The sequence below is a fragment of the Gymnoscopelus microlampas genome (genome assembly GCF_963454915.1).
Source record: "Gymnoscopelus microlampas genome assembly, chromosome: 9".
NCBI lineage: Eukaryota > Metazoa > Chordata > Actinopteri > Myctophiformes > Myctophidae > Gymnoscopelus > Gymnoscopelus microlampas.
This window is the reverse complement of record NC_139946.1, coordinates 54,645,542-54,671,549: the sequence shown is the minus strand read 5'-3', so window position 1 is coordinate 54,671,549 and position 26,008 is coordinate 54,645,542. Positions and strand designations below refer to the sequence as shown.

The 26,008-nt window shown below is 39.0% G+C and overlaps 1 protein-coding gene across 1 annotated transcript; it reads right to left on the bottom strand.

Annotated features, from left to right (window-relative positions):
• Positions 1-479: 479 nt before the first annotated feature.
• On the bottom strand, positions 480-4,096 carry LOC311051754 (growth arrest and DNA damage-inducible protein GADD45 beta-like). The gene is made up of 4 exons (XM_084066377.1): positions 3,834-4,096; positions 3,139-3,240; positions 2,353-2,683; positions 480-1,888 (listed from the first exon to the last, which is right to left on the bottom strand). The coding sequence occupies exons 1-4, from the start codon at positions 3,875-3,877 to the stop codon at positions 1,772-1,774; spliced, it is 594 nt and encodes a 197-aa protein (XP_083922503.1). The 5' UTR covers positions 3,878-4,096; the 3' UTR covers positions 480-1,771.
• Between the last annotated feature and the right edge of the window lie 21,912 nt (positions 4,097-26,008).

The window sequence follows — 26,008 nt, the reverse complement described above, 5'->3', positions numbered from 1 at the left end:
ACAGCCATGTTATGAATGCCATTTATAAATAATAATTGCCATTTTTAACCGTAAGCCTAAAGCCGAAAAACAGCAGATCTACAAGCCCACAACAATAGATCGGCTGTTTTTCCGGTGCATGACACTGGCACGCAACTAAGTATAAATCATGTTGAACTCTTAATTCCAATCCCTAAACTTAACCTCTAAGACACCTAATTGTCTAATCCTGACCTGAATGTTTTTCTGATTATTAACGTATCTCTAAAAATAGTTTTTTAACTATAAAACAACCATTTGCGTTGTGAGGAAAACGGTCCTCACAATGTAGATTTCTTCAAATTCTACTATACTTGGTCCTCGCAAGTATAGTAATACAAACACACACACACACACACACACACACACACACACACACACACACACACACACACACACACACACACACACACACACACACACACACACACTCACTATGAACCACTCAAAGTATGCAGAAATTCAGTTCAATAATTTATTCAAATAAGTAGGGCCTTTCATAGAACATTATTTCAACAATCAATTCACGTTTCATATATTACTCTGTTCCATTTAAATAGCATCACGCTCCCATAGTTCTTTTTTTCACAGAATAAACAAACGACAAACAAATCATAACTCATGTTGTGTCAGTGACATTTTGTTTTCCATATAGAAACAAGGTGAGACAAATCATGCCTCATTAAATAAAATAAAAATCACTTCATTCACTATAACATACATCTGTGTGCAGTTTGGTTTTAAAACATTCACATTGCATAAATAAATACAGTGGTGGAGGGAAGTACTCACATTGTTTTACTTAAGTAAACATATCAATACTGCAATATAGAAATACTCTTGTTACAAGTAAAAGTCTGGAATTCAAAATGTACAAAAGTATTGGCATCAAAATGTACTTAAAAGTACAAAAAGTTGAAAGTACTCATTATGCCATTATGTCCCCATTACCCAGTTTTCAAAGTACAAGGTACGAATGCCTCCAAATGTTACTTAAGTACTGCACTTGAGTAAATGTACTTAGTTACTTTCCACCACTGCATAAATACAAAAATAAAGGCTCCACATTTCAAACAAAACAACAAACCGTGGGGCTTTTCCTGCAGAGTCACAAAGTCACTGTTGTTTACCCCATAACACCCCCTCCTCTCCTCCATAACACCCCCTCCTCTCCTCCAAAACACCCCCTCCTCTCCTCCTCTCCTCTGTGGTAACCAGAGCCTCCAGTCCTTGTTTTTTTTCCCACGTCTCCACCTCCTCCTCCCACCTCCCTCAGTCAGTCAGTTGTGGAATAAATTCCAACAAGCCTAAATACGGCAGCAAGCAGTCTGACGGTGGGAAAAACCACCTCCTCCCCTACAGTCCTCCACTCCTCTCTCTCTCTCTCTCTCTCTCTCTCTCTCTCTCTGCGTTTCCGCGGGGGAGGAGAGCTGAGCCGTGCCGCTGTGCTGTGTACGGGGGCTGCTGCTGCATCAGAGCTCTCTCGATGCGTCACGTCTGACGGAAGGAAAGCATTTCCACCGCCGGCACGTTTTACGCCCTGACTGAGACCCAGACTGACTTGGCGAGCAGCCAGCCAGAGCGCTATAACTCCTCCCACTGTCCGTTCCCTTCCTGAACGCAGGAGGTTTTTAGACGTGGATAACGGGGGCCGTTCTGACGGGTTTCCCCCCCGTCCCGTCCGTCAGCCTGGTTAGTTTTCTCCATGTTTGTCTTCACTCTCTTCACTGAGCTGTGTGTGAGGTCTGTGAGCTCAGCGTTCCTGCAGGGAGAGGTAAGGAACCCACTGGTCCTGACCCCGACGCTCCTCACAGTAGTTCCCCACGCGCTGCAAAGCCTGCTGGGAGTCCAGGGCGGAGCACTGAGGGTTCTGTTGTAGAGATCAGATAAAAGACATGATTAGTTTTTAGTGTGGATTCAAACACAGACTACACAGATGCTATGTGAATACACCTATGGCTGCAGAAATATGCATTATGAATTAATAATGTAAGCCCTATATAGTTCAGAAATGGTGAAAAAAGCTGATCTACAAGCTTACAATGCATGACAATGTTGTGTGAGCTTGCACATCTACAATTGTCACGATTTCTTTAACAGTTATATTTTTTTAAATATATGACTTTTTTTTTGTATTTCTAAAAAATATTTTTGGAGAATGATATATTATTATTATTTTATCTTTGAAAAACAGAATCTGTTTGGTTTGAGACCCTGACCATAAAAACTGTGCACGGCGACCCCAAAACGGGTCCGCGACCCACAGCTTGGTCAACACCCTGCCCCTAGCCTATCAGCAGTAAAACATGCATCCAGGGTAGAACCCTAACGTACCGTCACTAGGATACAGTGCAGGTCTCTGGGCTCGGCCGCTGCAGGGTGGAGGTTGTTGTTGTTGGTGGTGTTGTTCTCCATGGTGGAGGAGGAGATGGTGGTGGTGGTGGAGGTGGTGATGATGGGGACCCCCCCAGCGGTGGTGGTCCCGGTGGGCCCCCCCTCGGTGCAGAGGACCTGCTCCAGCCTCCGGAGCCCCGACACCCTGAGGATGTTGATGTCGTTGTCACAGCAGAACGCCTGTATGAGCGTGAAGTGGATCTGCAGAGCGATGTCTCCCTCGTCCTCCTCGTCCGTGGCCAGAACGCACAGAACCACGCTGTCTGGGTCTCTGTAGAACAACAACCAGAAGCAGAAGAACCACATTAGAACGTTGTCCACGCTGTCTGACACTTTGTATATCACTGGAATATCATGCATGTTTTATAGTTATGACTCAATTACTAGTTAAAACGTGCTGCAGGAATGCTATTTATAAGCCTATGTGTGCACTATGCAGCCTTTCACTGCAGTTTAAGAGTTAAGAAAAGGGTCTGCATAGGAACACTACAAAGATCTGAAAACATGCAGATGAATATGTGATCTATATATAGGCCAATAATGTGCTAATAATGTGGTATTTACACATTCATGAGCTTGAATATGCGATCTAGGCTAATGTGGTAATAATGTGCTAATAATGTGCTAATAATGTATTAATACACATTCATGAGCTTGAATAGGCGATCTAGGCTAATAATATGGTAATACGGTGGTAATAATATATGGTAATAAGGTGGTACTTACACATTCATGAGCTTGGCAGACTCGTACACGCCAACGGTCAGACATTCCTGTCTCTGAGCTGCAGCCAGCAGCTCTTCCAGAGCCTGATGCACGGTCTCCATCCTGGGAACAAACCAGAAGCAACGAGGAGGACCATTAGACATGAAATATTGTAGCAAAACCCCCCGCAAAAACACCCCTCAGCCGTAACTTGCTCCTCCACCTTACAATATAATGACATGTAGGATGTGTGTGCATGTGTCAACCTACTACTGAAGTCACGACAGCATGGCTGGACTTCATGACATGAGTAACTAAGCTATAATAATCTCGTGACTCCGTTGTGCAACTACAAGCGAGGCTTGTCGCTTTAGTGTGACTGTGAACACATCTCTGCAAAAACTGCATCATAAATTGTTTATCTAATATGCTAGTTGCTCTCTCTCTCTCTCTCTCTCTCTCTCTCTCTCTCTCTCTCTCTCTCTCTTTCTCTCTCTCTCTCTCTCTCTCTCTTTCTCTGTCTCTCTCTCTGCACAGTCTATGTGATTGTGTTTTTATCTTGGTTATTATAGACTTCATGTTCATTCTGCTTATCTCAGTGTTGCTCTTGCAAAAAAAAAATCGCTCTTGGATAATAAGAGCATCTCTGCTATAAATGCCTCTTATAGCTACACTCTGTAATCATAGAGTTATATTATATGGATAAATCAACTCACTTTTTGTCGGTGTTATTGCATCCGTCCAGCTCCTCCAGAGTCATAGTGATGTTATGGTAATAATCCACAATAAGAGCCAGGGTAAAGAAAATAAGGATGTTATCCACAAGATAATGATGTTTCCCCTTGAAACGAGGAGGTGAAACAGCCAATAGAAAGCAGGTCCAGCGCGTTAGAATAAATGATGACGGTATGAAATAATAATCCAACAGCGTTCTGTTCTGGTAATAAAGCGGTCCGTTCCGTGCTGATGTGTTCTAGTGTGTTCTCAGTGAGATTGTGACTCAACTCAGTGAAACTCCAGGCTATTTATACGCTCTGGGAGGCGCTCCCGTCTCCCATTGGCTGAGCCGCTGCGGACAGGGCTTCCCTGCGCCGCGCGCTCATTGGCTGTGGCGGGTAACCTAATGCCGGGAACCCACGTGGGGAGAGAGTTTCGGAGAATCCCCCCTCCTCTCTCTCTCTCTCTCTCTCTCTCTCTGTTTCTATCAGTGTGTTTACTGCAATGGAGGAAGGGGGGCGGGGTGGGGGGGGGGACTACTGGAATTTCCAGCTCAGCTGTGATCATGCTGACAGCATATGGAAGAAACACTCACAGTTTATAAGTTAATAACATAAAAACACATTGTAGAAAATGCTCTATTATGAATAAGAGGTCAATATTTGCTACTTGAGTACAAGTACTTAAGTAATTCAGTATTGGCATCAGAATATGCATTACTTTACACAGTATATCAACAGTATAATTAAGAAGTCATTATGCAGAATTGATCATTTTTATTGGATTGCCATTAGTAAGCTAAATGCATTCATGTAAATCACTTTAATGTTGCATCTGTCATCTCTTACTTATACTTACTTTATCATAAAGTAAGATATGTGATGTGTGTGTGTGCGTGCATGCGTGCGCGGACGTCGTGCTCCCCTCCTGATAAGGTCTCGTGTTGTCTCACCACGGGGCTGATTAGGAGTAATGGTGACAACACGCCCCCGTGTGGTGAGTCGTTGTGTAACTGCCTGATAACAACAGGCTGAGATGTTGTGAAAGAAGGTTTTACATTATTATGGAGCTTTATGAGGACATAATACAGTGGTGTAAAGTAACATGTACTCAAGTACAATTTTGAGGTATTTTTACTTAACTGAAGTATTTCCAATTTTCAGTACTTTTACTTCTACTCCACTACATCTCAGAGGCAAATATTGTACTTTTACTCCACTAAAATTATTAGAAAACTTTAGTTACTTTGTAGGTTTGGATTATTATTACAAACACACAAACCACGTCAGCCCCATATATATATATTTTGGCCATTTGAAAATTACAGATCTACAAGCTCACAATGCATCGCGATGCAACATATTGTGAGCTTGTAGATCTGCTATTTTCGAAACTTTTGAAAACTTGTAAAATCGGACATTCTGCATGAGTGCTTTTACTTTTGGCACTTTAATTACATTTTAGTACTTTTTTTCCACCACTGACTGCATACAGCAGTTTCTGCAGTCCAAGGACCCCTTAGCTGAGAGAGAGATGAAACAGGGACCCCCCACTGTATACAAATATGTTGCATATTAAACCTTTTCATAGATTTCATAGATATCTTCATAGACTTGTAAACATGTAAACATTTATTGTACTGCACGTAGTTGGTATCAATATGAACTACAATTTATCCAGAGTGACTTACAGTAAACAAGGTAAACACATACATAGAATGAAGAGAGACAGTGTAGTGTCTCAGTAAACTATAGGATCATAGAATACAGAGAGACAGTGTAGTGTCTCAGTAAACTATAGGATCATAGAATACATAGAGACAGTGTAGTGTCTCAGTAAACTATAGGATCATAGAATACATAGAGACAGTGTAGTGTCTCAGTAAACTATAGGATCATAGAATACATAGAGACAGTGTAGTGTCTCAGTAAACTATAGGATCATAGAATACATAGAGACAGTGTAGTGTCTCAGTAAACTATAGGATCATAGAATACATAGAGACAGTGTAGTGTCTCAGTAAACTATAGGATCATAGAATACACAGAGACAGTGTAGTGTCTCAGTAAACTATAGGATCATAGAATGCAGAGAGACAGTGTAGTGTCTCAGTAAACTATAGGATCACAGGTAAACAATGAATCAGTCTAAACAATATACTATACAAGTAATAATAATCCATAATCCATGACGTAGGCCTATGTGTAATATTACATGAGAGACACAGTTGTATCATGTGTTTATTAATATTATAGTTGTTGTCATTGTATATAGACTGTATTGTGTCTGTTGTTATGTCTGGCAGGTCAGAGTTGTTGACTCACTGCTCTGACGTCACCGGAACAGTGCAGATGTGGGGTCGTTGTGCCTCCTTGTGGACAAACTGTCACATTACAATAATATATGTTTTTACATATTAACTTAATTTGAAAGGGAATGACCTCATTTTAGACACTGTACAGTATGTGTAGACAGACAGACAGACAGACAGATAAATAAATAGATAGATAGGCATTTATACTGTAGATATACAGACAGACAGACAGACAGACAGACATGTACAGTATTATGTAATGATAGAAACAGCTGTAATTGAGTTTTATAAGCAGCTAAAATCATATATAAAACACATAGTTGTATCTTTTATATACAACTGTGTATTATTATACAGCTGTATATTGTTTAAATATAGTTGTTATAAATGAATCAGTGTGTCATCATGTCTGGATCATCATCATCATCATCATCATAACCTTTATTTCAGCTCAGAGTACAGTTGAGGGGCAGGCCCTCATTTTCAATGTAGCCGAGATACAGAACACAGTAATTCAACAGGAATAGACATTCACATACAGCAATAAATACATGAATCAGAATACAGAGAGAACTCAAAAACTAAAATAGTCAAAGAACTAGAACATATATATGATAATCAATTCATTAAATAAAGCAGTTACAATCCTGAACAAAAATGTTGGAAATCATTTCCCTGAAACTACCTAAAGATGGAAGTGATTTGATTTTCAAGGACCTCTGGAGCTCATTCCAGGGATGGTCTGTTAAATCACAGCTCTGACGACACAGGACCATGTAGATGTGGTTCATGACGCCCCCTGGTGGACAAACTGTCACAGAACATGTTTTTCTGTCTTTTTCTCTTATTATTCTTTCTGTCACAAAAGCCTTAGTAGACAAATTACAAAGACCCCACATATGATTTAAAGTGAAATATCCCTGTAATGTCTTACCCCCCTACCCCCCCCTCTCTCTCTTTCTTCTCTTGTAGATATTTTTCACTCTTCATACCAGTAACCTGTAAGCTGATTGTATGACATTCTGTATAGTAGTGTGTATATCTGTCTGTCTCTTATACTGTATGTCATCATGATTTGTGTGCATGGGGTTCTCATCTTAAACAAGCTTAGTGCTTTATGAGTTTTCCAGTTTAGTAGACCTTGTATTGTGAATTTGTACTTCCATGTACTGTTATTCTCATGTCTTACTAAATAAAGTACATCAATCAATCAATACCAATCATGTGATACATATGATTATGAGAATATCTTCACTTTACACTGTCTATGAGTTAGTGGTCAGTTTAAACACATTTTCTGTTAAATTATTTAAAACACATTTACTTAATACTGGCTGTGAATATGTTGTGACATCTGGTCACCCTTATTCATAGAATACACTTATACTTAAGGATGCTTCATAATTAAACATACTTAAGACAAACATACAGATTACTGTTTTATAAAACATTCATAGTATTGGTCATAAAACATCATTATGTCCTGTTATTAACATCATAATGCATTTATTAAACACACATTGAGATATTAATGAGCCGGACGCGAGACTTTAACGTATTAACATTAAGAAAACTACAACGTTTTAGAAGAGTTTTAGAAAAGCTTTATTCTTTATTTTATGAAAACACAAAAGTAGTTTGTTTGTTAGTTTCAAAGATGCATTTTATGAAGTCTTGTCAACAACCAAAGCAGAAAGGTCATTAAGGTCAACGTAGTGTCAATCAATCTGAACACATACATCAGATCGGATCTGCAAACCAAAGACAAACAACCAGTGGTTGGAAAAATGACACCGATATTTTACTTAAGTAAAAGTATCAATACTGCAATATAGAAATACTCTGTTACAAGTCCGGAATTAAAAATTTACTTGAGTAAAGGTACAAAAGTAAGCTTTTTCAGAAGCGTAGCGAAGCCCATTCCCACCTAAACAGAGCCAGCAGTGGGTCAATCCACACATGTCCGTTCGCCTCCGTTCCACGTCCGTTTCCGTTCGCCGGAAGTCCCATCCACTCTCACGTTAAAAAAAACGGGACCGGTCCCGTTTTTTTTAACGTGAGAGTGGATGGGACTTCCGGCGAACGGAACCGACGCGGAACGGACGCGGAACGGTCGCGAACGGAGATGTGTGGATTGACCCATAGCAGACCTGACCACGCCCACATTCAGTTCACCACTGACATGGGAAAACGCTCATTTAGATTTGGAGGAGGAGTTAACTGGAACTCTCTGCCCCTGACTATAAAGAGCACCAGCAGCCATCTCCTTTGTAAGATAAGGGTCAAAGCATGGCTATTAGAACATGTTGCAGAATAGTAGGGTCACTTATGATAGCGATGTGATTACATGTATTTATGCTGTAGGTAGTGTAGCTATATTGTATTATTTATTGCTGTACTGTCTTCCTTAGTGGTGATGCAACTTTGATGATGTAGAGGGGCCACTATATTTCCACACTCACTCCAGAGGAACACATTGCATATACTGTCGGGCCATTCTTTGTACACGTCGCGGTGCGACGCGTTTTGAGCTTGTAGATCGGCTATTTTTGGCTATTTTTTTTATTGGAACCCTGATTTTTTTTGTGCTATTTTTGAATTGGAATCCTGAAAAATAAAATGTTTATTTAATTTCAAATGCATTTAGTTATACTTCTGTTAACTTTATGAACTTAAATACAAATACATTGGACATAAAAAAGACAATAGAATATGAATACTAGTCATTTAAGATACTAATATAGACTGAAGTAATTAAAGCGGCTCATGTTTGCATGTTAAGAATCATAACAGATGAAATCAATAATATATCACTATTCTGATTCTCATTAAGTGAAGGTGGGGGCCGCATGTGGCCCCCGGGCCACCAGTTGCCTATTGTCTTCCTGTATGTATTTTGTTGCCATGTTGTTTGTCTCAGACCAAGGACCACAAAGAAAATAAGTCGCAAGACTTTTATGTGTTTGTATCATTGACGTTTCTCCGATGAACACGATGTAACATGTTTTTTTCCGTGTATAACGTCTAATAGAATCAAAATACCAAAAGTATTGATATCAAAATATAGTTAAGGTGGAGAAAGGGAAAAAAAATAATTAATAACTAAAAGGCATGTACATACATACTTGTGACGAAGGGCCTTTTCTTTTCAACAGGTCTGGGCACTCTTCAGGTGTCTTCAGTGACCGCAGACATGTGGATGCATTGAGCCGTACAGTAGCCCTTTTTCTACTGCAGCCTGAAGATTCTCCACTCCTTCTGATGGTAGAATATTATAGCCATAACAACTGGGAGCTCCCTTGAATGTCCTAGCATTTCAGTGTTGATTTCGTTGACTACAACTACGACGAAAAATGTTGGTCGACTACGTTTTGTTCACTGACGAAAACTAAATAAAAAGTAAATAAAAACTAAGCTATGATGACTATAACTAAGACTAAATATATTGACAATTTTGTCAACAAATAAAAACTAGACTAAAATGTCAGTGAGGGACCAGTGGAGAAGAGATCCAGTAGAACTAAAAGACAAGTCATTTTATGTTTGGTTGCGCTCGGGTGTTGCGCTCTGAAAATAGCAGATCTACAAGCTCACAACGCGTCGCAGCGCGACGCGTTGTGAGCTTGTAGATCTGCTATTTTCAGCATACAACCAAGTGTAAAATCAGCCATTACGACACCAACAAGGCACCGCCAACATACATTTTAGTCGACTAAATCAACCGTAGATTTAGTCGACTAAAATCTTAGGATAATTAGTCGACTAAAACTAGACAAAAACTAAAACATTTCAAATGACTAAAATGTGACTGAAACTAAATGGATTTTTTTTCAAAAGGCTATGACTAAACCTTAATCAAAATTTGCTGTCAAAATCAACACTGATTTATTTATGTACTTCAAATCGGGGTGTGGTGTGAAGGCCTTGACAAAGACCACCCAGTAATGCAAGCGAGAAATCACATACAGCTACAGGTGCACCTGCCCGATGCCATTCTGAAAGCCAGTTTCCTATGGCGTTGATGTCATGATGTTCAGAGAGCATTGGCACCACTGGAGCATTGCAGTACCTCCTTGTGAAGACAGAATTACCTGGTATAAGAAGATTTATCCAGAATCCAGATGTGCCATTAGGTCTTTTTTTTTGTTGTTTGACAAACTGTGCCTGTAGCATCAAAACTCACAATGGAGCCTCGTTTTTTGAGATGAGGTCCAGTAATGGCAAAAACACTTATCGAGACAAATGTCATGTATGCTCCCATTGTATGGCACACTATATTTCAGGAGTTGTAATGAAATCATGGGGTGCCTGTCTCCTAGCTCTTTGTCACCCCTCTCTTGTTTGGCTTTTCTCAATGTGGCCAGGGGTTTGTTATAGGTGGCTAGGCTCTGGGTCACCAACAGCCATGGTTTTGAGAGCCTCAAGCAGCTCTCCATAATATATGTGGCTGTTTTGGACCTTCACAGAGTTCCTGGGACACCTTTACTCTCAGATGGCCATGGCAACTTGGAGTGTGACTCATGGAGAGACTAAGCCTGCACGATATTAGGATTACGATATTTGCACGATAACGTTGTTGAATACCTCGATAACGATATGTCTCACGATAAGTACAGAAAAATGCAGTACATAGTATTAATGTATTATTTTTTTGCAAACTAAAGACATATTAATTCAAGAATGACAATGTTTTAGTTTTAGCCTAGTTTTGGTTGACCAAATATACTAAGATTTTAATCTATTAAATCTACAGTTGATTTAGTCGACTAAAATGTATGCAGCGATGGCGTCGTAATGCCTGATTTACACTTAGCTGTGTGAAGTGAAGGGTACATTTTCGATATATATCGTGCAGCCTTAGGAGAGACTCATCAATATTCTTGGATCATGCATGTAAAAGACACCGGACATCTCAGGGATGTGTTCACGAATGGGCAGTTTCACATGACACTCAGTGCAGTGGCCTATGATATCTTACAAACATACTTTGAGGTGGCATTGGGATACACTTTTACCCTCTTGAAACTCAATGTACATGAAGATTTAACTTTTCTCCATATCTCCTCATTCAGGACATGAGCCCATGTGCCACGTTTTAAGATGGTGTATTCTCTTTCACTTACGTGCGACACACTATTATTGTATGTAACTTTCTCACGGCACATTTCTGTCCATCTTTTATAAGAACGTGTGAGTTCAAAGTTCAGGTCAATGGTGATGGTTTCCATCAATTCCATCAACTAACAGCACATACTACATTTTAATTCTGTTTGATGTATACATATTGTTTTTCCCATACAAAACTATTATACATGATGTATAATAGAACTGCGACTGCATTCAAAAGTTTGTTTTGTTGTGTTCATTGTGTATGGAAAAACCTCAAATCAATAAATGTAATGTCATGTAAAACCTTTTTGCTATTCCATTCACTTTATACAGTTGCTTCTTATTCCAAAAATGTTGTTATCAAAATAGATTGGCATCTGATCAAAACAAGAATTTGGCAGTATTATTGTGATGTTGGTTCAACTTGCAGGACATACTGTATTTGAATTGTTTGATACAGCTTATGTACAGTATATTGTTCCCATATCAAACTATTATAAACTACTTCATGTAATTATGGGAAACAGAACTGCCTTCAACTTAAACCTGTTTAATGCAAACATTAACATGCTATGAACATGGTTAACTTGGTACTGTATGGAAATAATACATCAGAGAATCCTTTATACCTGAGAGTTGAGTTCCATATTAAAGAAACTGAGTCAAGCATAGGCTACAGGTCATGTGGCAGTAATACAGTATCTAACCAGCAGAGGGCTCACAGATCAACACATATAAATCTAACGTCACCTCACCACCAGTATGGCTAATACAGTGCAAATACATCATCCTATAAACATATGAACACTGAATTAAAAACGGTAATACATCTGCAAGGAGCCTACTTAAGACAATAAAACAATGAAACTAGCAGACATCACAAAGTAAGCAAAACAAACAATGTAACAAAGAATCATAAGAGTCAGAACTTGCTTATGTGTTATATCCTTCACCCACATGTCAGGGTGATAGTATTATTATATAGTTATTATTGTAGTTTGATCAGTTTTCAGAGGAAACACAATATGCTCCTTAACTCCTGCAGAGCAGAGATCAAAGAGAGAGAGAGAGAGAGAGAGAGAGCTCCATCTATGACGTCATATTATAGCTAGTTCCGAGCATCCATGCATAGGAACTAATATATATATATATATATATATATATATATATATATATATATATATATATATATATATATATATATATATATATATATATATATATATATATTGGATTAATCAGCTTTTGGCCGTTAATTAACAGATGGAATAGTTTTGGTGCCTTCTCTCTCTCTCTCTCTCTCTCTCTCTCTCTCTCTCTCTCTCTCTCTCTCTCTCTCTCTCTCTCTCTCACGTCACCATCTGGCCACGCCCCCTCCTCTGTAGTGTTGTTGGCATAGGTTGTGGGGCGAGTCTTATGCAAAGTAGCCATGTGGCCGGGCAGAATGCATACACACGGAGTTAGAGAGGAACGCCCACAAACGTCACATCCGCTTTTAACGTGGGGAAACATTATGATCTAGTAGTGAACTGTGAAGGCAGACCATGTTGTTTTGTACACTGCATAAGACTTATTACTGTGACTGTAGTTTAGAGCAGTGAGATAGGAGATGATTATGAAGTTATGGTTTAGAGCTCCTAGGCTCTGGAATGTTCTACCAGAGACTATTAGCCTCACTGGTTCCACTATATCGTTTAAATCGTACATGTTCCAGAAAGCATTCCTGTTACATAACCCTTTCTTTGTTCCATTACATGGCTATTTCTTGTTTCATTAGTATTAGCTCATTTTATTTTCACTTGTGTCTTACCTTTGTCTTACCTTTTTTTTTTGCACGAGGCAAACTAAGGACAAGGAGACATATAGAGACATTATCTCTATTATGTTTTTAGTTTTAATTTGTTTTCTAACCAGACAATACTGTTTCAGTTAGTTAGTATAAAAGCCTCATTTTTATTTTATTTCTTTAGATGTAGTTAACTATAGTAACCTTGGACACAAGCTCCCCTTGTCTCTTTGTGTATGTTCTGATTTGCAAAAGGTGATCATTTAGTAAAACATTCATAGTATTGGTCATAGAGCATCATATGTCCTGTTATTAACGTCATAATGCAATTATTAATCACACAGCTGATTAGACTGAGCTATTAATGAGCCTGCATGACCCAAGGATTTCATTAAAGTATATTAAAGTATACCGCTATTAAGACAACAGCAAAGATTCAGGTGTTCATAAAACATTTTATTTTATAGAAATAGAAAAAATGGAATAGCAAAGGGGAATAGTCAGTAATATATTTTTTGTATAAAATCCTGGTTAACAAGGCTGTGTACACACTGGCAGCTCAAATCAGATTTCTGGTCGTATTCAGATTGAAGTCGGATTGGTTTTATAGTAGTTTAGTTTCATCAACAAAGAAAGACAAAAGCAGAAAGGTCAACGTTGTTTAAATCAGATCAGATCTCTAACAGTGTGGACAGTTAGTCCTGAAGAATGGATATGAGAAACCACCGGTAATCAGATTTGACTGCAGTGTGAACACGAGCTAATGTAGCCAAGAACTCTTTGGTCCAATTAAGGCACATCCATAATTACTATAGACACTAGGACCATCACATTTTAGTGCATAATTGATAGTCATACAAACATTGGAAGATATATAACATTTAAAAAAATGCATTCCTGTTTGCAACTTTTGTTTACAAAGTCGAAACGTCACAGGGCAAATAACTTAAAGGTAGAAATAATTGACTGACAGTGACCGCTACCAATAATCAAAATATATAATGTGCTAGCCTACGTCTACAACAGGCCAAATATTTAAGAATTATATAGTTCCATTTCTTTTTAAATAGTAGAAAACTCAACGGATTAATTCAACACAGAAATGAACAGCACTTAACAGACAAAAATCCCTGAAAATGTCACATAAATACATCCACCCGCACAAGTAAAATACCAGTAACAGGTGTCTGGTATTTAGTTTATAGTGCAATGTTGGGTCAGGAGTGGGATGGCCGATTTGGAAGAATTAATACAGATCATCAAGAGCCTCAAGTGCATCAGGATCTTCAGTGTCAACCTGGGAGATGGTCCTGCCTCTCCTGTCTACAGGAGGAGAAAAGAAAACTATTAGTAAGAGTTTAAAAAGATCCAAATAATCATTGTCTTGTAGTAGTATCAATCTATTTTGATTTAGATAAGTAAAATAAAACTTACTGAAATATCCCTGAATTTGATGGATAATGTTGTCCTGGTGGTTGTCCACCATGTTGAAGGTAAACCACCTTCTAACACTCCCTGTGCGGCCGATCCGTTGAAGGTATGACACCATGTCAGCGTTCCCATCCTTGTCCACAGGCAGGTCAAAGTTCACCACCATGGACAACCGTTCTGCATCAACGTCTGTGTGAACAATATACATAAAAGTGATTTCTCTTAGACCTGGAACACCTATACGTTGTTATACCTTTGAAGGTGGGAACACCTCTGTGTCACATTAGCTGTTGCTATAGACCACCGAAGTCTGACGTAATTTACGCATCCTTTGTTTGTCTACCTGGTTCGCAGTTTTCCACCCCTATTCTGAATCCCATAGACGTGTTTAATATCGCGTCAAATAAGAACTGTGTTGTGTTCCAAAAATAAACAAATGACCAAGGCGGTTTTACTCTTATGGATATGAAGCATAAACTGACGGTGAGAAAAAAATAATGTTACTTCCGCCGAATTAGTTACATTTTCGCCAGAAACTGTTTCAAATATAAGTGACTGACTATCATAAACGATACAGAACCTCCTCCCTGACAATGACGCCGAGACAGTTTGTTTATTTTTGAACCACAATTCTTATATGAGACGATTCTAAGATGACCCAATGTTATTCTCCATAGAGAAATGACTTTACGACCCTGGGGATGAACGAGTGACGTCAGGACTTCGGTGGTCTATGTATATATATATAGCAACATCCTTTTTATATATTCTTTTTAATAAGAATTTAGAAGGTGTTTTATAGAATCGGCCTCAGGTCTAAATGGATTAAGACATTTGGAAAACATTTTTTTTATTTGTATTGAAGTGATAACCCCTTGAGATGCAGCATCTCATTTTCTAGGCGGTCCCATAAAAAGACATAGATACATACAAGTATACAGATACATTCATACACAGATAGCTTGCTCACCCTCTCCCACCAAACACCACACCATCAGCTGTTAAGCAACAGAAGAGAAAGAAAAGGGGAATTGTGAATTTCACAATGCTAGTAATGGATTTACCTCTGACTGACCAAACACTTGTGGTCACCAGAACTTTGTCTTTGCCGTCCCTGAAGCGCTGGATGGACGCAGCTTTTTGTAATTCAGTCATGTCTCTGCTCAGTAGCGCCACCTGGTGCCCCTCCTTCCTCAGCACTGCAGTCAGCCAGGCGGCCACTTCGCCGGACTGAAAGAAAGTCAACATGTCACCATAACTCACATGATGGTTCACATGACGGTCGTCTCTCACGACCGTCATGGCGAAACTTCAACATGGTGTTTGCATTTTTTCCCTTTTTGGCCCGTACATCAACATAAATGTTCAGATTTCAAATATAAAGTGCTGACCTCATGGCCACGGATGTTACAATTATGTTCGGGCCCTCAGAAGTACCCGTATCCGTGGCCATTTTCTCATAGTTATCAGAGTGCTGTACACATACCAACCGGTAGGCATAGTTGAAAGCATATGGAGGAAATACAGAGAAAATGGCCACCGATCTGATTAAAATGCTTTTTATTGAACAATACGGAATATAGAGGTACTTCTGAGGGACCGTACATAATTGTAACATCCGTGGCCATGGAGTTAAGCACTTTATATTTGAAATCTGAACATTTATTCATGTAGACGTACGGACCAAAATGAAGAAAGTGCAAACAGCAGGTTGAAGTTTCGTCATGACTGTCATGATATGACGGTCGTGTTTCAGTGTTGTCACCATAACTCAAGTCGATACAGAAGCAGGGGTCTTCAACAGGGGGTCCGGGACCCCTAGGGGGTCCTCAGAGTTACTACATGGGGGTCACCAAATTTTGGGGGGTCCCTGCTCTCAGCAAGGGGGTCTTTGCCTGAAAAACGTTGAGGACCCGTGGTTTAGGACATAGTATGTTGTTGATTCAAGTACTTTTGCAGTGTACAAAGCATTAAGGTTTATGACTCACGTTGCAGAAGATCAGGACCCATGCGAGGCTCATGCATCCATACATGTTACAGAGTTTAGTGAACTTGTCCTCTTTCCCCTGGCACACAACATAGAACTGCTTGATCTTGTCAAGGATCTCATTTGGCAGCATTCTGCAAATGGTGGAGGACACATGGAAAGAAGAGGTTTGTTGGGGACACAACACACAAGCATTTTGCTAGTTTAACTAGAAATGTGTGCTCCTCGGAGCACAGGTCTCCGCCAGGCCGAGTGGCCTATCCAGGGCCTGCAAACTTAGGAAGAAAGTCATAGCTAATTGGAATGGGATCTGAAAAATCTCATACATTTTGATCACTCGACCCTAGAGATAATGTGCTCCGATTTGTGTGAGTTTTGGACACAATCTGTAGGAGAAGTAGCAAAAATGTGTTTTGAAATACACGCAAATTGTATTATGGCACAAATTGCGTCATGATCCAGCCCCAAAAAATTGTTCAACCAATGGTCTAGAGATTTGTTATGATGGTTGGTGTAGTGGTTTGTGATATTAGCTGCGGACGGACGGACGGACGGACAGACAGACAGACAAAACATAATTCCACCTCCTTGCCTTCAGCCTGATTGAGATCACAAAGATAGTAGATTACATTTATATCACCTTTGGAAAGTTACGGACTTCCAGTTATAATGACATCAACATAAAACAATAAGTGAAATGCAGACTTACAATGCCACCAGAGGAGGGTTGGGGCGTCGCTGGAGGTTGTGATTGTTGTTCATACCTGGAAACTGAAGAGAAGCACAGAAACAATGTAATAACATCACATTATTACAATTATGTTCATCATTAATAAGGGTTCTGAAAGGCCTGAAATGGAGCTTACCAAATATTAAAAAAGCTTTTATTTTGGCTCTTATCCTATAATGTGACTAGGCCATCGGTGCCCCAATTTGGTTCCATGTGTACACTCTCAGAGTTACAGACCTGTAAGGGTCCATTTGGTTCCATGTGTACACTCTCAGAGTTACAGACTCATTTAAAGTCCTCATTTAAAGGTGTGTGTGTGTGTGTGTGTGTGTGTGTGTGTGTGTGTGTGTGTGTGTGTGTGTGTGTGTGTGTGTGTGTGTGTGTGTGTGTGTGTGTGTGTGTGTGTGTGTGTGTGTGTGTGTGTGTGTCCTCATGGAGAGAGGGTTTCAGGGTTTACCCCCCCCCCCCTATAAGATACAGTTATGTAGGCATATTGTATTAACTCTATAGATCTGATCAACATAATGTCTTATTCACAACAACTAAATATTTATATATTGTAGATACGTTTTTTTTTTTTTTTTTTTTTTTACAAACAAACTATACTCTAGGCCAGTGGTTCTGGAAGTGGGGACCACCTGGAACCCCCTCAAGACCCCCAAGGGGCCTTGAGGGGGTTCCAGGTGGTCCAATGTAAAATGTGTTAATATAGCATTGAAGTCTGTTTAAACACTTCAACCTATTTGAAAATAGCCAATCTGCAAGCAAAAAATATTAAGATATACATATATGAGTTAACTTACATGTCTGACTGGATCCATGATTATTATCCAATGTTAATAAAGACGTACGTTTTAAAACAATGTCCTCTCTGGAGTCTGGTCTGTTCAGATGCTGTTGGTTAAAGTGCAACAGCATCTGAACAGACAGTGCAGTGGGAAAAAGTGCTTAAGTTGCCAGATTTGCCAGAAAAGCAAGCAACCGGTTCTATGAAAACAAGCCCAAAAGAAGCGACTGGGTCACACTTTCAACCTATATATACTTTCAACCTATATACAATTTTCAAGAAATATTGAAAAAAAAAGTGCAAAATGTAGAATGTTTTTTAAACATTCTCACAAATCTTGTAACAAGACCAAATAAACAACTACACTTTAGAAACAAGACCAAATAAACAACTACACTTTAGAAACAAGACCAAATAAACAACTACACTTTAGAAACAAGACCAAATAAACAACTACACTTTAGAAACAAGACCAAATAAACAACTACACTTTAGAAACAAGACCCCCAAAAAACGCATCTACCAATATATTTTCAAGCAACTTTCCAGAAAAACAAGCTCAAAGTCGCTCATAATAAGCAGACATGGCAACCCCCTAGGTGCTTCAGAACTCAGTATCGTAGGAGGAGTTATGTTATGACTATGAGCGTGTGCCCCTTCAAAGAGCAGCTTCCGTCTGGTAATCACAACCTGGTTTTCTCCTTTTCTCTTACACCTCATCCGCACTGCCAGCGATGCGACGCGACGCGACGCGAGCGAGCGGTGAAATCTCATTAAAATACATGTGTTTCAATGAGACCGTCCTGACCTACCGCGTGCGACAACGAACCGTGCAGCGACGTCGCCCACCTCTCCTATATTCGCTCGCAAGGTCTCTATTTCTGCGAGGTTTCGCGGCCAATGTCCCGCCCCCAAACACTTTTCATTGGTTGATTGTTTATGATTTATTTATTAATGAAATACTTTATTAGCAGATTTGTAAACGGTAGCCTACAGAGGTAGGATTTTACAATGGTTGTTAAAAGGATAACACAAAAAACCCTAAAGGAACTTGTTTCCATTGTGGCCTGGTTGAGATCTGCACACTGCTTTGTCATAGAGTGAAAACAAATAAGTGCTTTGTGCCTCTTCGATATACATCTATTAGTAGGGCTATTCTTTTTTTATTGTCAGATGTTTTATAAAGAGTGGGGGAACTTGGATTTTCAAATACCTAGTGGACGGACAACACATCAGCTACTGCCAACACTTTGTTCTTCATATTTGAGGATTGTTCTAAACACAGTAGGCTAGTGAGACCCTCATTAGCCTACTTCATATTTTATTTATAGCCTATAAAGTTCAACAACCAGCATCAAACAGTATAAGCTGAGTGAAAAAAGCTCCGCTATTTAGTGGTGGAAGAAGTAGTCAGATATCATATTTTACTTAAGTAGAATTAGTAAACAATGTGAAGAAATAAGGCTACTCTGACTGTTACAACAAGTAAAAGGCCAATGTTCAGTAAAAGTACAAAAGTATTGGCATCAAAATATACTTAAAGTATACCTAAAGTAAAAGAAAGTAGTAAAATGTTTGAAAATAGGTAGCAGATCTACAAGCTCACAATGCATGGTGATGCATTGTGAGCTTGTAGGGCTATTTTCAAATAGTATAAAAATGGGCTAAAGTGGTTAATGTATGTTTTATAATTTAATAATCTGCAAAGTAACTAACTAAAGTTTTCAAATAATTGTGTAGAGGAGTAAAAGTAGGAATATTTGCCTCTGTAGTGGAGAAGTAAAAGTAGGCCTATTAACTCAAAATTGTATTTAAGTAGGCCTACACAGTACTTGAGTACATGTAGTACTTTCCACTTCCACCACAGCCGCTATTTATTTATTTATTTATTTCTTCTTCGGGAATTGTCCTGAAAATGTGGGATAGGCCTACATAGGCTACATGTTTCCTAATGAAAATGTAAAATTCCTGATGAACTTCTAACTGATCAAAACGTTGACAGCAATACATAAATAGCGGAGCTTTTTCTACCATGTGCGCTTTTTTTTTTTTTTTTACAGTTTATCAAATAGATGAACTGTTGTTTGTCCTGCACCTGCGGGTGCGAGACTTGAGTGGATCATATGCGTGCACTAGGCTATCTTTTCATACAGTGCGTGAGACCCTCACTTCATTTAGGCCACGTTTATTTCAGTGAAACAGGCAAAACATATTGATGCCATATAGTCAGGGGATATTAGCAGAATATTTTCCAATCTTGGAATAAATTCCTTACCAAAAAAAATCTTCACCAATGTGTTTGTAAAGGTGTCTAGTAACACATCTCACAAAGACTGAAATTCAGTATCCCTAGGAGATTTTTTGACAGCTCCTTAAAGTTGGGGTACCCACCATAACCTTGGTTAAAAAAAATCCAAAAAAGAATCCAAATTTAATTCTGTTTTAAGTAGCATGTGAGGGGTCAAACTAGGGTGTTTTTATGATTCTGAATCCATTGCAAGCATTTGTTTTGCACCAAAACCACTCCTTGGGCTAAAAACGGCCATAGCCATGTATACTTTTTGTGTAAAAAGCCCATTGAGATTGGGCCGTTTTTAGCCCAAGGAGTGGTTTTGGTGCAAAACAAATGATTGCAATGGATTCAGAATCATAAAAACACCTACAGAAATTGTAGAATGTATACTTTGCAGAGTATTTTACCATATTACAATTAATACATATCCCTATTGTGCTGTTATCACAACTCATTAAAACATATAGGTTACAGAATGTATAAATGTAATTATATAAATATAGGTCAAATATAGTGATAAAATATAGGTTTACACACACACACACACACACACACACACACACACACACACACACACACACACACACACACACACACACACACACACTTCAGCCCTACATTAACCACTTCAGCCCTATATACATTTCAGCCATTTGAAAATAGCAGATCTACAAGTGATGCAAGGCATTGTGAGCTTGTAGATCTGCTATTGTTTATAGATGTATAGATTTAGTATAAGATTTTTATACATTGAGTAACTTGAGTAAATAATATGAGTAGCTACTTTCTACTTTTGGTAGCCTACTTTAACCTACATTTTGATACGAATACTTTTGTACTTTTACTCAAGTACATATAGCTTTTAACAGAGTATTTCTACATCGCAGTATTGATACTTTTACTTAAGTCCAAAAATATATACTTTTCCCACCATTTATATGATTGGTTAATGCTACGTCGCAACGCGATGGCCGACGCTCCATATCGCCCCAAATGAGGACAGTTTTTCGCACGACGTCGCCGTCAGAACGCTCGCTCGCTGGCAGTGCGGATGAGGTATTACCCTGCGTTTTAACAGCGGGCAACTCTGGGCGACGTCGCCCAAAAATATAATGAAAGTCTATGAGAGCCGGCGATCGGGCGAAGTGGGCGGGGGGGCGATGGAAGATGGATTTTCTTTATCTTTTTGGGCGATATCGCCCGGCATCGCCCGGAGTTGCCCGCTGTTAAAACGCAGGGATAGTTTTAGGGTTTTGAGCAGGTTAGAAGGGGGAAGTGAAGGCACACGCTGCCAACGGTTGTTCGTAATGGCTTTCGAGTCGGGGGTGGAATTATTATTTGACAACAAACCAACGATATGATTTGGAGGAACCAAGAGCATAATGGATAATGGATACTTTTGGATAATGAAAAAAAAATAAAAAAAATAAAGAAGAAAACATGTCAGAAAGTGAAAGTTTGCGATCAGGTCGGGATGAGAGCAGATACACAAACCTACAGTGTTGTTAGTGAATGAATCCTCAAGAGGTAGGCCTAGGACAGTTTGTGGATAAAATAATAGTCTGCATGTTTAAGTAAAGTCAGTAAAGGTTTTACCAGGATGGATTACTGGTGATTGATGAGTGTAAGAACAGTGAACAGGAGGAGAAAGAAATACATATTCTGCATTTTAATAAATGCTGCTCAGTGAATGTCTTTCACTTAGAAGGAAAGTCATTAGAAGGGGATGTGGTACCAGAACGATTGTATAGAGTATCAGTATAGCTTAGCCATGGTTCACATGACGCTCGTCTCTGTGACGATGTTTCAGGGCTAATAATACTATTATATCATGTCAGGCCTTTTCAGAGAGCTCCACTGAGATTGCCTACTATTGCTGTTAAGAGTAACTATGGACACGTTACGTAGCGGCTGTGTGTAGATGGTAGGTGAAACACAATATGTGTGAGGTGTGAGAAAGAAAACAGTGAAGGAAAAGAACAAACAACGTGTTTGCATTATTATTGTATTTACTCCACTGCGCCCCCTACAGATCTGGTCAATGGTATTTTTATATTGACCACATCTATAGGGGGCGCAGTGGAGTAAAACCAATAAGTTCCGTCTGGTGGACATATTTTATATTCTGCCCAAAAAGTGTATTATATAGAGACGCTGGGGTTCTGAGAGGCCTCCCACCCTGGAGAATAGACTTTCAACAACACAAAACAGTCTTTGTTTCGGTGAGAAGCGAAATGGTTTAGTTTATTTTTTTTACTAAAGACGGAAAGCTCAAATGGCAGTATAATGTTGTGTCTATGAGCAGAGTGTTAGAAGTCACTAACTACCTGCTATTCCTTCCTGCCAGGCAAGCTGCCTGTCGGGCTGCAATCTGGGAACCTAGGGGCCAGGGGTGGGGGTCTGGCTGACTGCTGTCCCACTGATGATCTATAAGCCATTCAGCATGTATTACTCTATAACAGTGGGACACAACTTTGTTGCCCTGATCATGAGGTACATTGATAAAAACAATCTTTGAAAGAAGAGCCACATGTTGCACAACAAACCCTCAGCCTGCCCTAACAATCCAGTATCCTAGAATTACAGATAACAAACCAAATTAAATTAGCAGTTGCTGTTATTAAGTATTAAACATGCTTGATTACCTAGAAGTGTCAGTCAGAAATGTTGTGATGGATCCAAAATCCAAACAGCAAATTGTGATATTACACTGACTGCTGACCAGTGGTGTAAAGTAACTAAGTACATTTACTCAAGTACTGTACTTAAGTACAATTTTGAGATGCTTTTACTTTACAGGAGTACTTCCAATTTTAAGTACTTCTACTTCCACTCAACTACATCCCAGAGGCAAATATTGTACTTTTACTCCACTACACTTATTTGAAAACTTTAGTTAAGCCTACTAGTTACTTTGTAGATTTTGATTGTTATTACAAAACATACATTAACCACTTCAGCCCTATTTTATACATAGGCTATTTTGGCCATTTGAAAATAGCAGATCTACAAGCTCACAATATGAATTGCGAGTCCTTTATACTTTTGATACTTTAAGTACATTTTGATGCCAATACCTTTGTACATTTTCAATTCCGGACTTTTACTTGTAACAGAGTATTTCTTCATTGCAGTATTGGTACTTTTACTTAAGTAAACAAATTGAGTATACTTTTCCCACTACTGCTGCTAGTGCTGAGAAAGAGAGAGAGAGAGAGAGAGAGAGAGAGAGAGAGAGAGAGAGAGAGAGAGAGAGAGAGAGAGAGAGAGAGAGAGAGAGAGAGAGAGAGAGAGAGAGGGTAAAAACACTTGTTTCCATTGGGGTCCTAGGTATTCAATTCATCACATATAAAATAGCACCAGGAGAGGGGCAATTCTTGCAACATAAAATGCTACATTCCAGTTCAGGAGAGTAATTAAAGACATGGGCAATTCTTTTGAATGCTGCCTTCCAGTACAGCATGGAGAAGGGGTGTTTGTGTTTTCTTTAACCATGGTCCATGGTTTGGGGAGAGGGGGGCACTTTTTACTGACAGGCAAAGGGCAGGGGCTCAAACCCCATTTGATGTCTATGTGTGCACGTGCATGTTTGGAGCTTTTCACTGTTTGTAGTATTTCACCTTTATTGTCTTTATTTATGTAATTTGTTTTGTAGAATTAGTTTGATTTATTACTCTCAGCTAATGCTTTGTGTGTGTGTGTGTGTGTGTGTGTGTGTGTGTGTGTGTGTGTGTGTGTGTGTGTGTGTGTGTGTGTGTGTGTGTGTGTGTGTGTGTGTGTGTGTGTGCCAATGTTAGCGTTGCCATGTGTGCTTATTAGCGACTTGTGTTTCTGTAAAGTTGCTTGTTTAAATATCGGTGGTTGTGTTTTTTGGGGGCTCGTTTCTAAAGTGTAGTTTCTTATTTGGACTAAATTAATATGTATTTGTCCAGACCCCAGATGCCTAAACTGTAGACCCCCGGCCCCAATCTGAAAACACTTGTTCCAGGGACTAACATACAAGATTTATGTTGTGAAGTAGTTTTAAAAAGACACTTTTCACTTTCATTCAAGATTTTAGAAAAAATAATAATAATCTTTTTGGAAAATAGCAGATCTTTTAGCTCACAAGCACAACGTGTCACATTGGGACGCGTTGTGAGCTTATATATCTGCTATTTTCAAATAGCTGATGATTAGATGTAAATTGCGTCTTTTGAGCTTGTTTTCATATGCCTGGTTTCTTATTTCTCTCACAGAATTTGGCAACACTCGTAACAGTCAGGAAGCGTCAGATACAGAGCAACTCCATAAACTCTGGTAAGATTTTAAGAAATATCAAATATATGAAAATACTGTCGAGGTTTTTATTGTAAAACATTGTTATAATATGTTAAAATGTCCAACCGCTGTTTTACTAAAACCTCCAGTTTTAACCAAACACACGATAATGAGTTTATTTTAACTCCATGTTGACTAGAAGTTATGAAATGTTGCTATGTTGATATTTTATGTATGTATTGATGCCACAGCATTTATTAAATGTAGTTTTTACAACCGTTAAGGTGGTGTTTGTTAGAACATTACAGATTTGTGGATAAAGCTCAACATTGTTATCATGACAGTCATGGATGAACTTCAACCTGGTGTTTGTAGGCTACTTTCTCATTTTTTGGCCGCACATCTACATAAACTTTCATATTTTAAATATAAAGTGCTGACCTCATGGCCATGGATGTTATTATCGTGTCCGGCTCCTCAGAAGTACCCTTATCTTCCGTATTGTTCAATAAAAAGCATTTTAATCCGATCGGTGGTCATTTTCTCATAGTTATAATATAGCAGAAGAGTGCAATACACCTCCCAACCGATAGGTTCGCGTTGTTGAAAGCGTGGAGGAAATACAGAAAAAATGGCCACCGATCAGATTAAAATGCTTTTTATTTAACAATATGGAAGATACGGGTATTTCTGAGGAACCGTACACAATTGAAACATCCGTGGCCATGGGGTCAGCACTTTATATTTGAAATCTGAACGTTTATGTAGATGTACGGGCTGTAAATGGAGAAAAGGCAAACACCAGGTTGAAGTTCATCCATGACGGTTGTGACCAGCAAAAGTAGTATACATAGTATACTGTAACAATCATTTTAACCACTTCATCCATTTATATGTTGACTATTTAAAAAAATAGCATATCTACAACCTCACAGCGTGTCACTTCATGCCGTGCTGCGAGCTTGTACATCTGCTATTTTTTGAATTATTTTTAAAAATATCGAATATCGGGGTCCTTGGCATGAAAAAGTTTGAGAACCACTGGCGAAGCCTATAAATGCATGTCTTAATCAAGATAGCTAACCTATAATAATTCACTACTTGTGTTGCAAGTCACCAACAAGAGCCCCGTCGTGTTCAAGGCCCTGGTGTTCCTGGTTTTAGGCCATCAGATGAAGAGTGCAAGACCTTGTTTGAGACGCTTCATATTAGTGAAGTGCAAGATTCCAAGCCCAAGAAAAGTGATATCTATCCGTCATTGAGGGCCACTCCCACAGATACACACAAGAACAAATACACCCAAAGAAAAACACAATTACACTACTTTTCAAAAATAACCTGTGTTCCAGTGCATCACAACACAGTGTGAGCTTGTAGATCGCCTATTTTCGTAATACAGTATTCCCTACAGGGCTTAAGTGGTTAACGCTTCTGTTTTCTATTAATGAGAAATAAGTTCATGGTAATTATTTTGATT